Source organism: Rhinopithecus roxellana, chromosome 10 (assembly GCF_007565055.1).
Source record: "Rhinopithecus roxellana isolate Shanxi Qingling chromosome 10, ASM756505v1, whole genome shotgun sequence".
NCBI lineage: Eukaryota > Metazoa > Chordata > Mammalia > Primates > Cercopithecidae > Rhinopithecus > Rhinopithecus roxellana.
The window spans coordinates 6299062-6315776 of NC_044558.1; the positions used below are offsets into that span (position 1 = coordinate 6299062).

The window sequence follows — 16715 nt, forward strand, 5'->3', positions numbered from 1 at the left end:
ACAGCCTTCTTAGTCTGCAGATTCTTGCTCTGCATCAGGATGACATGTTTGTTAGTCATCACCTGGTTTTAAAGAACTGATGTGCTCACTGTTACCAAAACTTTTTTTTTTTTTTTTTTTTTGAGGCAAGGGTCTCACTCTGTGGCCCAGGGTGGTGTGCAGTGCTGTGATCTCTGCCCACTGCAACCCCAGCCTCCCGGGTTCAAGCGATTCTCATGCCTCAGCCTCCTGAGTAGCTGGGATTACAGACGCAAACCACCACACCTGGCTAATTTTGGTATTTTTAGTAGAGACGGGGTTTTGCCGTGTTGGCCAGGCTGGTCTCCAACTCTTGGCCTCAGGTGATCTGCCTGCCTCGACCTCCCAAAGTGCTGGGATTATAGGCGTGAGCCACTGCACGTGGACCAAGACGACAATTATGATTACAGAACATGACAGTAGGAACTTCCTGAGGCACAGGACTTGCAAAGGCAGTGACACATTTTTATATAAATTAACTTTTATTTCTATAACATATAAAAGGTATAAATAGGACTTATGTAAAAACCAATCACCTGCACACACAAATTATGTGAAATTAGTTTATATATCTCTTTAAACCAGAGGGAGGAGGAGGCAGCAGGATGAGGTCCACCTGGCCCACCATAAGTCCTTCCCCAGATGCTGTCGTGTATTAATAGCTTCTGCGGTCAACCAGGGTAATCTGCCAGGCAGTGCCTCAGGATGGGGTGGGGGTGGTGGTGGTGACGAGGTGTGAGGCTTCTGGGCACGGCTGTGAGGGAGGCACTTGGTGGGAAACATGCCTGAGATGTAAACAGTCTCGTCCTCACCAAGAAGGTGGGACTTGTCGCAGGTGGGACAAGCCAAGGGTCCTGCAGCTCCCAGCTGGCTCTCCTTCACATGCTTGTCTGATGTGGTGCAGGAACAACAGGCAGGGCGAGAGGTTTGTCTGCAGAAGGGAAGTCTGACGGAGCAGCCGCCATGGATGTCCCACCCAGTGCTGGCAAACGGTTCTGTGCACAAGGGGTGCAGCTCAGCGGTGCTGACAGTGGAGCTCACAGAGCTCCTGTATTCTCAAGGTTTGGATACATTCTGGGAGGGATGAACTGGTGTAAGAGTCACATAATACGTGGAGGGGTGTAATAATCCAAAAAATGTAGCAAAACACCTTCTATGCCTATGAACCTGGGTTGGGGGAGCCGCGAACAAAGTCCAAAGCTCTGCCACACGGGCCAGCAGTGCTCATGTCTGCTGGCTGATCCTCCCCAAAGCCTCTCCTGCCACTTTTTTTTTTTTTTTTTAATACTAAACTAAATGGTCAATACTGCCAACTCTCTTGATAATGACAAAATGTTTGCACCGGATGCCTGCAGGTGTGTGTGTCGCTCCACACTAGTGGATCCGTAGTGATATAGCTGTGGGAGGCACTCCTGGGTTGAAAATGAAGGCAATTATCAAATTACTGTCAGTCTTGACTGAGTCACCTCTAGAGTTTATGCTTTCAGCCTTAATTGAAATGAAGACAATTATATACAATTCTCACATAATTGATCACAAATGTGATCACAACCACTCTGACTAAGATTGGTGCTGGCCAATCTGCTGTGAGGGAATGAAGAGAGGAGAGGAACTGCAATGTCAGTCCCTGATTCTACTGCAAGTTTCCAAGCACAGGAAATCCCACTCTAGCTTCAGGAGACGATACGTGACAAGAACATGACTGTGCTTTAAATCATCTCTCAACCATGCTAAGCTGTGATCCCTCACCAAGTCTATGAAACCTGGAAAAGGAGTAGAGTGCATGGGGTGTATGTGTGTTTTATAAATTCAGGGATCATTCCAAAAGGGGCAAACTATTGCTCTTCAAGTCTTGGGGCAGGGAGGGGAAGGGGAGGCCACTGTCCGCTCCTGAAAGCTCTGTGGGGAGAAAGGCTCCCTGCCTGATTGTTCTGTCATTCACATGCCAGCTTACTGTCAAAGCTAGAAAGACCGATGCCAAAGGCCTGAACTGCGCAAAGTGGGTAGTTATAGTCCAGTGTGAACACGTCATCTGCCACACGTCCAAACTGCATGACTATATAGTCAGCTAGAAACAGAAGGAAATCAAGATGTTAGAATATGATGTGGTTGCACTAGGGGAAAACTTTTTTTTTCTTCCTTTCCTGAGATGGGGTTTTGCTCTGTCGCCCAGGCTGGAGCCTAGTGGAATGACCACAGCTCACTGCAGCCTTGACCTCCCATCCCAGGCTCAAGTGATCCTCCCACCTCAGCCTCTTGAGTAGCTGGGACTACAGGCAAGCACCACCATGCCTGGCTAATATTTTACTTTCTGTGAAAATAGGGTCTCAGTGTGTTGCTCAAGCTGGTCTCAAACACCTAGGTCAAGTGATTCTCCTGCCTCAGCCTCCCAAAGTGCTGGGATTACTGGCCCAGTGAAAACCTATTTATGATACAGAAAGAATCCTCCAAATAGGCCAGTTAATCACCAGGTTTCTGTAGAATAGAGAGCGGCTTGCTGGGAACGTCACAAGCTCCATAGGCTAGAGGTGCCAGGAACCTTTACTGGGGTCATTTGCCTTTGTTCCCCAAACAACCTACTCTATGACTTCTCTGAGTTTTTTTTTTTTTTTTTTGAAACGGAGTCTCGCTCTGTCACCCAGGCTGGAGTGCAGTGACGCAATCTCGGCTCACTGCAGCCTTGACCTCCTGGCTCAAGTGATGCTCCCACCTCAGCCTCCCAGGTAGCTTGGACTACAAGTGCCTGCCACCAGGCCCAGCTAATTTTTTCTATTTTTTGTAGAGATGGGGTTTCACACCATGTTGCCCAGGCTACTCTTAAGCTTGTGGTCTCAAGTGATCTGCCCACCTCAGCCTCACAAAGTGCTGAGATTACAGACGTGAGCCACGATGCCCAGCCAGCTTTTCTGATTTGCTATAGCATATCTCTCACACTCCTCTCCCCTCCTCAACACAGTGATTTACAGGTTTTCTCTAAAACTGTAGTTTCATCTTTCCAAAGAAATCCTCTCCTCCATGATTATCTCCTGACTATCATTTCCTATTGCATACAGGGAATGTGCATTTCCCATCTTGTAAGAGTGTCTATCCTCCTCTTCCTACCCAACCCTTCCTGGAGGCTTACGATCATTTTTGTGGACTATCTGGAAGTTCTTCACTGATGCCTGAGTGACCCGGCCACGAAAGTTGAGGACATAGGACTGGGTGTCACTGTTCCAGACGGGGGCCTTGTTGTGCAGTTCAATCAGATTTTCCATAGTTTTGTTCTGCCACCTTGAGAGCAAACTGTCATGGTTCTGTCCAAAGGGAAAATCATTACTTTGTAACTGACAACCCTACAACTCTACAAGGTAGAAGGTAGAGGAGGAGAATACTTTCTCCATTTCAGAAAGGGTAAAGCAGAAGCAAAGAATGAAAGCCAACAATGAAGACAGGATTTTTAAATTATTCTACTTTATCCAGCATTTCTCTGACGAAAAAATGGTTTCAAGGCAGTGACTCTGCAACTGCTCTTATCCTGAGGTTCTGGAGGGGCAGCTCTCCTAAAGAAGGGTATGGAGCCATGCTCCAGTGTGGGGCTCTGGAAGCTCAATTTTTTTTTTTTTTTTTTTGGTATTAATCTCTCTGTATTGTACTACTGTCTTTTAGAGTCTTTTGCTGATTTAAATATGTTCTTACTCACGTTTCGTGGCTGATATGGGATCTGCTTATGATTCAGTGTCATTCCAGGAATGATTACAGACATTTTCCTAGGACCTTTAAATCCAAGTACATTCGTCTCCTGGAAGATAGGAAAACAAGGCAGAACTTGGAAACAGGAGAAAAATAGAGACCACATTCTTTTATAACATAAGACTTTCTTGGGAACGTAAGATGCTTACAATATCAGGTGTACCAGCCAGGGGCGGTGACTCACGCCTGTAATCCCAGAACTTTGGGAGGCTGAGGTGGGCAGATCACCTGAGGTCAGGAGTTTGAGACCAGTCTGGCCAACATGGTGAAACCCTGTCTCCACTAAAAATACAAAAATTAGCCAGGCGTGGTGGCAAGTGCCTGTAGTCCCAGCTACTAAGGAGGCTGAGGCAGGAGAATTGCTTGAACCCAGGAGGCAGAGGCTGCAGTGAGCCGAGATCGCATCATTGCACTCCAGTCTGGGCGACAAGAGTGAGACTCTGCCAAAAAAATAAATAAAAAATATAATAAATCATGTGTACCAAAAATAATTTTATTACTTTGCTGTAAACAGAGTCAAAAACAGGAAAGTAATATATCTCTTTGTAACTCTTTTTTTTGTTGTTTTGTTTTCTGAGACAGAGTCTTGCTCTGTCGCCCACGCTGGAGTGCAGTGGCGCAATCCCCACTCACTGCAAGCTCTGTCTCCCAGGTTCATGCCATTCTCCTGCCTCAGCCTCCCGAGTAGATGGGACTACAGGCACCCGCCAGCACGCCCGGCTAATTTTTTTTTTTTTTTTTTTTTTTTTAAGTCGAGACAGGGTTTCTCCATGTTGGTCAGGCTGGTCTCCAGTTCCCGACCTCAGGTGATCCACCCATCTCGGCCTCCCAAAGTGCTGTGATTACAGGAGTAAGCCACCACGCCCGGCCTCTTACTCTTGAGTCTTAAATGAGATTTGAGATAACTGTGAACAAACTGCCCAACTTTGTCAGCATCAACACATATTTATTTCCCAGTGAGGGCATGGCACTAGATTACATACAGTGAGAATGAGTTGTGGTTAAATAAGGCCCGCACTAGATGTTAAAAATGCCTGTCAAGCCAAGCAGATTATTCTTATTTTATTTTGAGACAGAGTCTTGCTCTGTCACCCAGGCTGGAGTGCAACCTCTGCCTCCTGGGTTCAAGCGATTCTTCTGCCTCAGCCTCCCGAGTAGCTGGGATTACAGGTGCCTGCCACCACGCCTGGCTAATTTTTTTATATTTTTAGTAGAGACGGGGTTTTGCCATGTTGGCCAGGCTGTTCTCGACCTCCTGACTTCAGGTGATCCACCCGCATCAGCCTCCTGAAGTGTTGGGATTACAGGCATGAGACACCACGCCTGGCCGATTATTATTATTTTTTAAACAGGATCTCATGCTGTCGCCCAGGCTGGAGTGCATGGCGTGAACACAGCTCACTGCAGCCTCGACCCTCCTAAGACTCAAGTGATCCTCTTGCCTCAGTGCCTCCAGTAGCTGGGACTCCAGTGACTGCCACCACGCCCAGCTAGTTTTTGTATTTTTAGTAGAGACAGGGTTTCACCATGTTGCCTAGGCTGGTCTCTCCTGGGCTCAAGTGATCTGCCTGCCTCAGCCTCCCAAAGTGCTGGGATTACAGCTGTGAGCCATCAAGCCCAGCCAAGCTAAGCAGATTATATATGAAAGCTATAGAGGAAAGATACTTTACATCAAAGTGTTGAAGTCAAATGGTTCTCAGGCATGTAGATAAGATCCCATGGGAGTCAAATGATGGGATTAATTTCAACTTAAGAAAGTTGAGACTTTGGAATTTAAAAACCCAGCTGAGATGGGTCAATTCCTTCTTGCTTTCTCTTACTCAACAACTCTTTGAATACCTACCGTGTGCCAGGCCGTGTGCTAGTATGGATACAGCCATGAGTAAGAGTTCACACGAATTTACAAACTGGTGGAGACGGTTCATGTTGAACAAATAATAACAAGTACATGTGGGTTACAAATGCCACAAGGACACAGACAAAGGAATGTCAACCACATCTAGTGGAGTACATCAGAAAAGACTTTGAAAAGGCAAAAGGCAAGAAAGAGGAAAAGGGAAGCATCTCCAAGGAGGAAAGATGAGTGTGGTTGGACAAAGGAATGACAGGAGGGCTGCTTGGCTAGAATGATGGGGAGCGGGGGTGAGCCAATAGAGGAGTCTGAAAGCAAATGCTGCCATGTTAGATCTTACACAATGGGTAGTCACTAAAAGATTTGAAGCAAGGCCGGGCGCGGTGGCTCAAGCCTGTAATCCCAGCACTTTGGGAGGCTGAGACGGGCGGAACACGAGGTCAGGAGATCGAGACCATCCTGGCTAATACGGTGAAACCCTGTCTCTACTTAAAAACACAAAAAACTAGCCGGGCAACGAGGCGGGCGCCTGTAGTCCCAGCTACTCGGGAGGCTGAGGCAGGAGAATGGCGTAAACCCGGGAGGCGGAGCTTGCAGTGAGCTGAGATCCGGCCACTGCACTCCAGCCTGGGCAGCAGAGCAAGACTCCGTCTCAAAAAAAAAAAAAAAAAAAAAAAAGATTTGAAGCAGAACAGGAGGATTAGCTAGAGCCTTGTTTTAGGAAGATTCATTTGGTAGCAGTAGAGAATGAGCTAGATAGTTCTCAGGTCTTTCCTGGGTGTGAAATAAAATGAAAAAGTACAATAAAACAAATAATAAGATGAAATTTAAAAAGAAATGACCTATAAATGCCAAAAAGAGGAAAAAAATAAAAGATTAAAAAGAGAAAAAAGAGAATGAACTAGATAGGAAAAGATTAAAAGCAAAAAAAGATCAGCTTTAATTTATTGTAACCTTTGGCCACTGGATAAGAAATAAAGGTCTGAACTAAGTGGCAGCAGGAAAAAAGAAGAGGAAATAAGGGAAGAAATATTCTGAGAGTGAAAAATAATTGAACTTGGCAATTCAAATAACTAAAACTCAAATACATGGAGAAAATGGTACAGCAACAGAAATCAGAAATAGAAACAAGCTTGGGAGGGGAGGTTCTTTTTTTTTTTTTTTTTTTTGAGAAGGAGTCTCGCTCTGCCGCCCAGGCTGTTGTGCAGTGGCCAGATCTCAGCTCACTGCAAGCTCCGCCTCCCGGGTTTACGCCATTCTCCTGCCTCAGCCTCCCGAGTAGCTGGGACTACAGGCGCCCGCCACCTCGCCCGGCTAGTTTTTTTTTGTATTTTTTAGTAGAGACGGGGTTTCACCGTGTTAGCCAGGATGGTCTCGATCTCCTGACCTCGTGATCCGCCCGTCTCGGCCTCCCAAAGTGCTGGGATTACAGGCTTGAGCCACCGCGCCCGGCCAGGAGGGGAGGTTCTTTAGCGACACTAGGTGAAACGTGCCAGCAGGACATCAGAAGGGCAGGAAGTGGGCCTTGGGAAAGCAGCACTCACATAGGAGATGGCAGCCAGCTCCTGCCGGGTGTGGGCCGCTCCTACCAGACCCCGGCCCTTGATGGGGCAGATACCATGGTCGTAAACTGTAAACTTGGTCCCCATGAGGTTGGATCTGGAGTCAGGAGAAAAAGTCACCATAATGATCTGTAATTTTTTTCTTATACAAACACACTCTAAGAGAAGGAAAATGGAAGCCTATTTTCCAAATGTCTAAATGTTCATCATCACTTTTTCAAAAATACCCCATTAAAGCAAGGAAGGAACTGAGATTTTCTTTTAACTTTTTATTTACTTGTTCATTCATCTGAGACAGGTTCTCGCTCTGTCACCCAGCTGGAGTGCAGTGGCAGGGATCATAGCTCATGGCAGCCTCAAACTCCCAGGCTCAAGCCATCCTCCCACCTTAGCCTCCTGAGTAGCTGGGGCTACAGGCCAGCACTGCCATGCCTGGCTAATTTTTAAACTTTTTGAAGAGATGTCTCAATGTGTTGCCCAGACTGGTCTCAAACTCCTGGCCTCAAGTGATCCTCCAACCTCAGCCTCCCCAAATGCTGGGATTACAGGCCTAAGCCACCACACCACGCTTATTTTTTTATTTTTCTAAGACTCTCATTCTGTTACCCAGGTTGGGGTGCAGTGGTGCTATCTTGGCTCATGGCAACCTCTGTCTCCTGGGTTCAAGCAATTCTTGTGCTTCAGCCTCCTGGGTAGCTGGTAGCTGGAATTATAGGTACGCGCTATCACACCCGGCTGATTTTTGTATTTTTAGTAGAGAGGGGGTTTCTGCCATGTTGGCCAGGCTGGACTCTAACTCCTAACCTCAAGTGATCCACCCGCCTTGGCCTCTCAAAGTGCTGGGATTACAGGTGTGAGCCACTGTACTCAGCCTTTTTTTTTTTTTCTTTTTTTCTTTTCTTTCTTTCCTTTTTTTTTTTAAGATTACAACATCCATACATGCTAGTTGTAACCAAGATATGAACTGTTCTGCAACTATAGGAATAAGACTATCAGAAAGAATAGGACAGGGATCTAAGGTTGCTTTCACCTAAGCTTGCCGACATAACTTTCTCCTTCACGCGATAAATCAACTGGATCATTGGAGATAAGGTAGTTGGCTGTTTTGCTCTTTTTCCGCTTTCTAGCTGCAAGAAGAAATATCTGGGAAAAGAAAAAGTGTCAGTCAAAAATGAAGTCGAGAGAACCCACCCCGCCCCTGGCCATGGTTGTCGTACCTATTCATTCAGCCAGTGTTTAGCAAGTCCCCAGCATATGTCTAAGCTGTTAATCTTTGGGTCTTTATCCCTTTTTCTAACTCTTATCAGAATTCACTATCAGGCTGGGTGCAGTGGCTCACCCCTGTAATCCTAGCGCTTTGGGAGGCTGAGGTGGGCGGATCACAGGGTCAGGAGATCGAGACCATCCTGGCTAACACGGTGAAACCCCGTCTCTACTAAAAATACAAAAAATTAGCCGGGCGAGGTGGCGGGAGCCTGTAGTCTCAGCTACTCGGGAGGCTGAGGCAGGAGAATGGCATGAACCCGGGAGGCGGAGCTTGCAGTGAACCCAGATGTGCCACTGCACTCCAGCCTGGGTGACAGAGTGAGAGTCTGTCTCAAAAAAAAAAAAAAAAATTCACTAACAGGGTTTTCTTCCTGTACAGTTTTTCTAAAATCACTAGCTTGAGTCTCCATGTAATTAGTTACAACTTCATCCCTAAAAACTTCCAGTTAAAAAAAAAAATCTCCAAAGCTGGGCCAGGTGGCATGAGCCTATAATCCCAGCTGCTTGGAAGGCTGAGGTAGAGGGATCACTGGAGTCCAGGAGTTCAAGGCCAGCCTGGGCAACCTTGCAGAATCCAAAAAATAAATAACAATCAATGTTCATCCAATGCCATGATTAAGAGTCTTTCCAACTTTAGGAGAGACAGGATCCTGAATACCTTCCCATTCTTTACTGTGATGGCTTTCTTTCTTTCTTTTTCTTTTTTTTTTCTTTTGAGACAGGGTCTCACTCTGTCACCCAGGCTAGAGTGCAGTGGCGCAATCACAGCTCATTGCAACCCTTGGCTCCCAGGTTCAAGTGATTTTCCTGCCTCAGCCTCCCGAGTAGCTGGAACTACAGGTGCATGCCACCACTCCTAGCTAATTTTTTTATTTTTTGCTAGAGACAGGGTCTCCCCATGTTGGCCAAGCTGGTCTCGCGCTCCTGTCCTCAAGGGATCCACCCACCTCAGCCTCCCAAAGTGCTGGGATTATAGGCGTGAGCCACCGCACCTGGCCTGTGATAGCTTTCTTAATGCCATGGGGACACAGACAAAGGAATGTCAACCACATCTGGTGGAGCACATCAGGAAAGACTTTGATTAGGCAAAGGGCAAGAAGGGGCAAAAGGGAAGGCTCTCCAGGGAGGAAATACTCTTTTTCTCTATATTGCTGTTGTTTTAAACCACTGTGACTTCAATGGCATGAATACCATCCTATGTAGGCATCCTTCCTAAACTCTACTAGACTAGGACCATAATAGGGAAGCAGGAGAGTGGCAGTGGCTAAGCAGGAAGACTTTAGAATTATGCAGAAATAGGTTTGAATTTGGCTCTGCCATCACTTAGTGCAATTTGGGGTAGGTAAGTCACTCCCTAAGCCCCAGTTAGTTACCTCATCTTTAAAACAGATGAGAAATCCTACCTAACAAGGTGGCTACAAGGATTACAGGTGATAATATATATAAACATATAGGCACATGGTTGTTCTGTTGTAAACACTCAATAAATGGTGGTTAGAACAATTAATACCTACTATCATTATCTCATTTCTAGGCTCTTAAAATCATCTGTTAAGACCTGGTATTAATATAAAATTAATAAAGTTCATCGGCACATATTAAATTGGCTCAAACTTATAAAATAAATTGGAATTTCTAGGGTGAGAAACAAGACATTTAACTTGTATGTCCTTCTGTCTTTCTAATCCATCCTATTCCCTAAAACGCGCTCTCCTTCCACAATGTCATGTTTTATCATTAAAAAAAAAAAAAACAAAACAGTAGCATCCAAAAACTACATCATGGGAGACAGGTGAAAACTTACATTACAAAATACCTGTAAAATTACATTAAAAAATACCTGTCCATTTTCCCACATTGTGGATAAAGCTCTTATTTGTGGGAGGGTAGAACTTGCTGCCTATTAGACCATGAGCTCTTTGCAGAAAATGAGAACACAGCATCTGGGGATTCAAAGATACAATCTACTTCTAGCTGGCTTGGTCTAATACCAGAGTTAGTTCCCTAAGGCCCACCAACAATCTATTCCCACAACATTCTTCTCTCTCTCAAGAGTTTTCTTAGAAATCAGTTCTCATACCTTCTGATTTTCTTCTTTTTCCAAGTACATATAGTAGGTGGGGAAGAGGCCCCGATCCATTCCCTTTTTATCCCGGATTATCCGACATCTTACTGTGACACCTTGAGGGGCAGGACTATACACAAAGTCCTCCAGGTCGTCTATGTCTCCCAGGAGGTTATCAGCTGGTTGGGCTGCAGTAGCAGAACAGGAAGTGCCTGTATCCTGAAAGGACAGCCATACATGAGCAACAAGAGGCCGGGACTCAAAATCTGATTCTCTTTGAGAAACACTTAGTGGACAAAGCAACTTAGTAATTTACCCCTGTGTCTTCAGTCTTTTGACAGAATAAGGAAAACTGAAAGGTTAAATAAGGATATGAATATTGAGAGTAATGAAGAGCTAAGTATGCAAATGGGACAAATCCTCACAATAGCTGACCTGAGATAGAAAAAATTAGATCATAAGCTAAATTTGAGCTTAAACTTCTGAAGGAACCCTCATTCACTAATGGTATTTAAATACTGAAGATATGTTTGAGGGCTGGGAACAGTGGCTCACACCTGTAATCCCAGCACTTTGGGAGGCTGAGGCGGGTGGATCACAAGCTCAGGAGATCGAGACCATTCTGGCTAACATGGTGAAACCCCGTCTCTACTAAAAATACAAAAAATTAGCTGGGCATGGTGATGGACGCTTGTAGTCCCAGCTACTCAGGAGGCTGAGGCAGGAGAATGGCGTGAACCCGGGAGGCGGAGTTTGCAGTGAGCCGAGATCGCGCCACTGCACTTCCAGCCTGGGTGACAGAGTGAGACTCTGTCTCAAAAATAAATAAATACATTCATACATACATATATACATACACACACACACACATACTGAAGATATGTTTGAGAAAGAGTCAAGTTAGCTCTAACGGAAGAAGTTTCAGAACTACATACAGTTGAATTCTGGCTGGATGCAGAATTTGGTCTTTCTAAACATGCTGACTGGGATCTTCCATCAGTCTCCTCATCGAAGTTCACACTTTCAGAGATACCTAGCAGAAAAGGAGGAGCTGTTAGCACTGCCAACACTGGTTTAAAAAAGGTCTTTGAAACAAAGATAGTTTTAATTTTTTTGCTTAAAACCTTCCTAACTATTCTGACGCTAAACACAACTATTTTGTCCAAATACATAAAACAGGCAAATTCATAGAGACAGAAAGTAGAATAGAGGTTACTAGGGCCTGGGGGCAGGGGGAGAATGAGGAATTATCTTGAATGGATGTGAAGTCTCTGGGATGATGAAAAAGTTCTGGAGATGGATGGTAGTGGTGGTTGCACAACATTGCTAATGTACTTAATGTCACTGAATCTCACACTTAAAAATGATTAAACTTGTAAATTTTAGTCAGGGCAGGCTGGGTACGGTGGCTCACACCTGTAATCCCAGCACTTTGGGAGGCTGAGGTGGGCAGATGACGAGGTCAGGAGATCGAGACCATCCAGCTAACATGGTGAAGCCCCGTCTCTACTAAAAATACAAAAAATTAGCCGGGCATGGTGGTGGGCGCCTGTAGTCCAGCTACTCGGGAGGCTGAGGCAGTAGAATCGCTTGAACCTGGGAGGCAGAGCTTGCAGTGAGCTGAGATTGCGCCACTGCACTCCAGCCTGAGCAACAGAGTAAGACTGTCTCAAAAAAAAAAAAAAAAATTTAGGCAGGGCACAGTGGCTCACACCTCCTAGCACTTTGGGAGGCTGAGGCAGAAGGATTGCTTGAGGCCACGAGTTTGAGATCTGTCTCTATAAAAAGTTTTTTTAAAAAAATTAGCCAGGCAGGATGGTACCTGTGTGTCTGTAATCCTAGCTAGCTGAGGTGGGTGGATCACTCAAGCCCAGGATTTTGAGGCTAAAGTGAGCTATGCTTGTGCCACTGCACCCCAGCCTAGGCGACAGAATGACACCTGAACTCTTTTTAAAAAAAAACAAAGTGTACTTTTTGTTATTTGGAAGGAAGAGAAGGCTTCAGTAAAAACAGGAAAACTTGCTAGACAAATTCTAAAAAGAGCTGTAGCACTAATAAATTATTATTATTATTATTATTATTATTATTAAGATGGAGTCTCGCTCTGTCACTCAGGCTGGAGTGCAGTGGCACGATCTTGGCTCACTGCAACCTCCGTCTCCCAGGTTCAAGCGATTCTCTTGTCTCAGCCTCCCCGGTAGCTGGGATTACAGGTGTGTGCCAAGTCCAGCTAATTTTTTCGTATTTTTAGTAGAGACGGGGTTTCACCATGTTGGCCAGGCTGGTCTCAAACTCCTGACCTCAGGTGATCTGCCCACCTCGGCCTCCCAAAGTGCTGGGATAATAGGTGTAAGCCACCATGCCAGGCCAACACTGGTAACTTTTATGTTACGATGCATGTTTTACCACAATTTAAAAAAAACCCAATGATGCATTGTTCTCTACAGCAGTTTTATTCCCCCCAGCATTTTCTTTTATATTTTCTTCTGAGATGGAGTTTTGATCTTGTTGCCCAGGCTGGAGTGCAATGGCGTAATCTCGGCTCACCGCAACCTCTGCCTCCCGGGTTCAAGCGATTTTCCTGCCTCAGCCTCTTGAGTAGCTGGGATTACAGGCACCCGCCACCACATCTGGCTAATTTTGTATTTGTAGTAGAGACAGGGTTTCTCCATGTTGATCAGGCTGGCCTCGAACTCCCAACCTCAGCCTCAGCCTCCCAAGTAGCTGAATTACAGGTGACCGCCACCACACCCAGCTAATTTTTTTCGTATTTTTAGTGGAGACGGGGTTTCACCATGTTGGCCAGGCTGGTCTCGAACTCCTGATGTCAGGTGATCTGCCCGCCTCTGCCTCCCAAAGTGCTGGGATTACAGGCGTGAGCCACCGTGCCTGGCCTATTGTGTACCTGAAATGGATGAGGTGTATGGTCTGTAATTTATATCTCAAAAGAGCTGTTACTTAAAAAAATTATTTGCTTTGCAAAGGACATTTTTTCCTTCTGCTCTCTAAAATAGTAACTTATTATTATTATTTTTCGAGACAGGGTTTCACTCTGCTGCCCAGGTGGGAGTACAGTGGCCAAATCACAGCTGCTCACTGCAGCCTCAACTTCCTGGGCTCAAGTGATCCTCCCACCTCAGCCTCCTGAGTACCTGGGACTACACCACGTCCAGGTAATTTTCTGTAGAGATGGGGTTTTACCAAGTTGCCCAGACTGATCTCAAACTTCTGGGCTCAAGCGATCTGCCCACCTCAGCTTCCCAAAGTGCTGAGATTACAGGCATGAGCCACCACACCTGGTACCCCCCCTTTTTATTGGTAGCAAAAGAGCAGAAAACTCCTGAGATATTACTATCGTATGGGTATCTTCGCCTATTACTATGTTTTCAAATGCCATTTTTATACCAAGAACTCAGTTCACATGAATCTGTCTTGAGAGATCAAAGATCTCTCTGAAACTTTTAAGACAAGCAAATTGGACCCACTTATGGGGACATAACCTGCCAAACTGACACTTCTTAGAATTCAATCAAAACAGCACTTAATGGGTTTTATAGTCAAGATGCAACCTGTTGAGACACGAAAAGGCATTAATTCATCTGGCACTGAAAGGCCAGTTCTGAGAAAGAACACAGCCACTTCACAGAGCAGTGCAAAAGCAGACAATGTGGTATTTACAGTCAGGGATGAAGAACTAGACTAAGAATCAGAAAATCTAAATCTGCCACTTTTCAGCTAGTTGACTCAAGGTAAGTAATTTAGCTTTGGTTAAATAGAAAATTATTTTTGCTCTAACTCATCCTATCTGTCCAACCCACATCTTTTACTTTCTTTTGTTGTAAAAATAGTGGTAGTAAAATAATAGGAAAGTACCATGGTCACCTTCATGTTAAAGACAGGAGAACTGAGGCAGAGAAAAGTGAAGTTGTATGCTCTTCTACCCAGCCAGAAGTGGCAGAATAGAAATTCAAAACCAAGCAAGCTGGCCCAAGAGCTGTGCTCAAATCCATGTCACCAAATTGCCTTTCCTACACCATGCACTCTGGTCACCGGGACCCGTTTGCACAGAAATGTCATGTTTTTACACCTAGCCTTTGCTCATGTGATTTATTCTGCCCAAGTTTGCCTCCTAACTAGCAGTATGATCTATGACACATTACTTAGCCACTCTAAGAACTTTTTTTTTGAGACGGAGTCTTGCTCTGTCGCCAGGCTGGAATGCAGTGGCGCAATCTCTGCTCACTGCAACCTCTGACTCCCTGGTTCAAGCGATTCTCTTGCCTCAACCTCCTGAGTAGCTGGGATTACAGGCATGTGCCACCATGCCCAGCTAATTTTTGTATTTTTAGTAGAGACAGGGTTTCACCATGTTGGCCAGGGTGGTCTCGATCTCCTGACCTCGTGATCCACCTGTCTTGGCCTCCTTTTTTTTTTTTTTGAGACGTAGTCTTGCTCTGTCACCCAGGCTGGAGTGCAGTGGCGCAATCTCGGCTCACTGCAAGCTCCGCCTCTCGGGTGCACGCCATTCTCCTGCCTCAGCCTCCCAAGTAGCTGGGACTACAGGGCCCCACCACCATGCCCAGCTAAATTTTTGTATTTTTAGTAGAGAGGGGGTTTCACTGTGTTAGCCAGGATGGTCTCGATCTCCTGACCTCATGATCTGCCCGCCTCGGCCTCCCAAAGTGCTGGGATTACAGGCGTAAGCCACAGCGCCCAACCCTATTTTTTTTTTTTATTAATTTTTATTTTTTTTTTTTGAGACAGGGTCTCACTCTACACACAGGCAGCAACAGAATCCTGGCTCACTGTAGTCTCAAACTCTGAGGCTCAAGCAATCCTCCCACCTCAGTCTCCCAAAGTGCTGGGGTTATAAGCATGAGCCACTCCGCCCAACCCAGTTGTTGTTTTTTTTTTTTTTAATTTTTAGAGACATGGTTTTATTCTGTCACCCAGGCTGGAGTGCTGTGGCATGATCATAGCTCACTGCATCCTCAATCAGCTGGACTCGAGCAATCCTCCCAGCACAACCTCTCAAGTAGCTGCGACTACCACCACACCCAGCTAATTAAAAAAATTTTTTTGTTAGACACTGGGTCTTGCTATGTTGCCCTGGCTGGTCCTGAACACCTAACTTCAAGCAATCCTCCCACCTCAGCCTCTTTAAGTGCTGGGATTACAGGTATGAGCCACCATGCCCAGCCTTCTATTACTCCTTAAAGTCCCAATTCCTGATGTGATCTATTAGGTCCCATATAATTAGAGCCTACTTCCCTGTCCTGGCTCATCTCTCTACATCCCCCTTCCTGCTTTATGACCCCAGGCCCTGAGCTGCTGCCATGATGAACCGGCCAGCACCTCTTCCTGAATCAGGCACTAGCTCAAATATCACTTTCTCTGGGAAGGCTCCCAAGCCTCCAAATGGAGTGAGGCATCGGGTTCTCTCAGCACCTTGATTTTGTAGCTCTAGCCTATTTAAGTGCATGAAGCGTCAATTAGAGTAAGTGCTCCATGAGGGCAAGAACCATGCTTACTCACACATCCTAAGCACCTAGAATGTTGCCTGAGATAGGGATGTACTCAAAACATGCTTTCTTACTTTACTTTTTTTTTTTGGTTGAGACAGGGTCCTGCTCTGTAACCCAGGCTGAAGTGCAGTGGCGCAATCTCAAGCTTAGTGCAACCTCCGCTTCCCAGGCTCGAGCCATCCTTCTGCCTCGGCCCCCCAAGCAGCTGGGATTACAGGTGTGCATTACTGCACCCAGCCAATTTTTTTTTTTTTTTTTTTTGCATTTTTGGTAGAGACAAGGTTTCTCCATGTTGCCCAGGCTGGTCTTGAACCCTTGGACTCAAGTGATCTGCCCGCCTCAGCCTCCCAAAGTGTTAGGATTATAGGCATGAGCCACCATGCCTGGACTCAAAACATACTTTCTTTTCCTTTCTTTTTTTTGAGAAGAAGTTTCACTCTTGTTGCCCAGGCTGGAGTGCAATGGCACAATCGTGGTTCACTGCAACCTCCGCCTCCGAAGTTCAAGTGATTCTCCTGCCTCAGCCTCCTGAGTAGCTGGGATTACAGGCACCCACCACCACACTTGGCTAATTTTTTTATATTTTTAGTAGAGACGGGGTTTCACCATGTGCTGGTCTCAAACTCTTGACCTTCAGGTGATCCACCCACCTTGGCCTCCCAAAGTGCTGGGATTACAGGTGTGAGCCACTGCGC

At 45.7% G+C, this 16715-nt stretch overlaps 1 protein-coding gene and 1 non-coding gene across 2 annotated transcripts in view; both read right to left on the reverse strand.

Annotated features, from left to right (window-relative positions):
• Positions 1 to 481: 481 nt before the first annotated feature.
• Positions 482 to 16715, reverse strand: part of TULP3 (TUB like protein 3) — a 44897-nt gene continuing 28663 nt past the window's right edge. Inside the window, exons 5-11 of the mRNA XM_010359182.2 lie at positions 11431 to 11528; positions 10511 to 10714; positions 8195 to 8307; positions 7147 to 7261; positions 3701 to 3799; positions 3143 to 3314; positions 482 to 2086 (exon numbers count right to left, since the gene is read on the reverse strand). Coding sequence (XP_010357484.2) covers positions 1953 to 2086; positions 3143 to 3314; positions 3701 to 3799; positions 7147 to 7261; positions 8195 to 8307; positions 10511 to 10714; positions 11431 to 11528 — 935 coding nt within the window. The 3' untranslated portion in view covers positions 482 to 1952. The remainder of the gene's footprint in view (positions 2087 to 3142; positions 3315 to 3700; positions 3800 to 7146; positions 7262 to 8194; positions 8308 to 10510; positions 10715 to 11430; positions 11529 to 16715) is intronic.
• LOC115900172 lies at positions 12489 to 12549 on the reverse strand. Its single transcript, XR_004059842.1, has one exon. It is a non-coding gene; the product is annotated as a U7 small nuclear RNA (small nuclear RNA).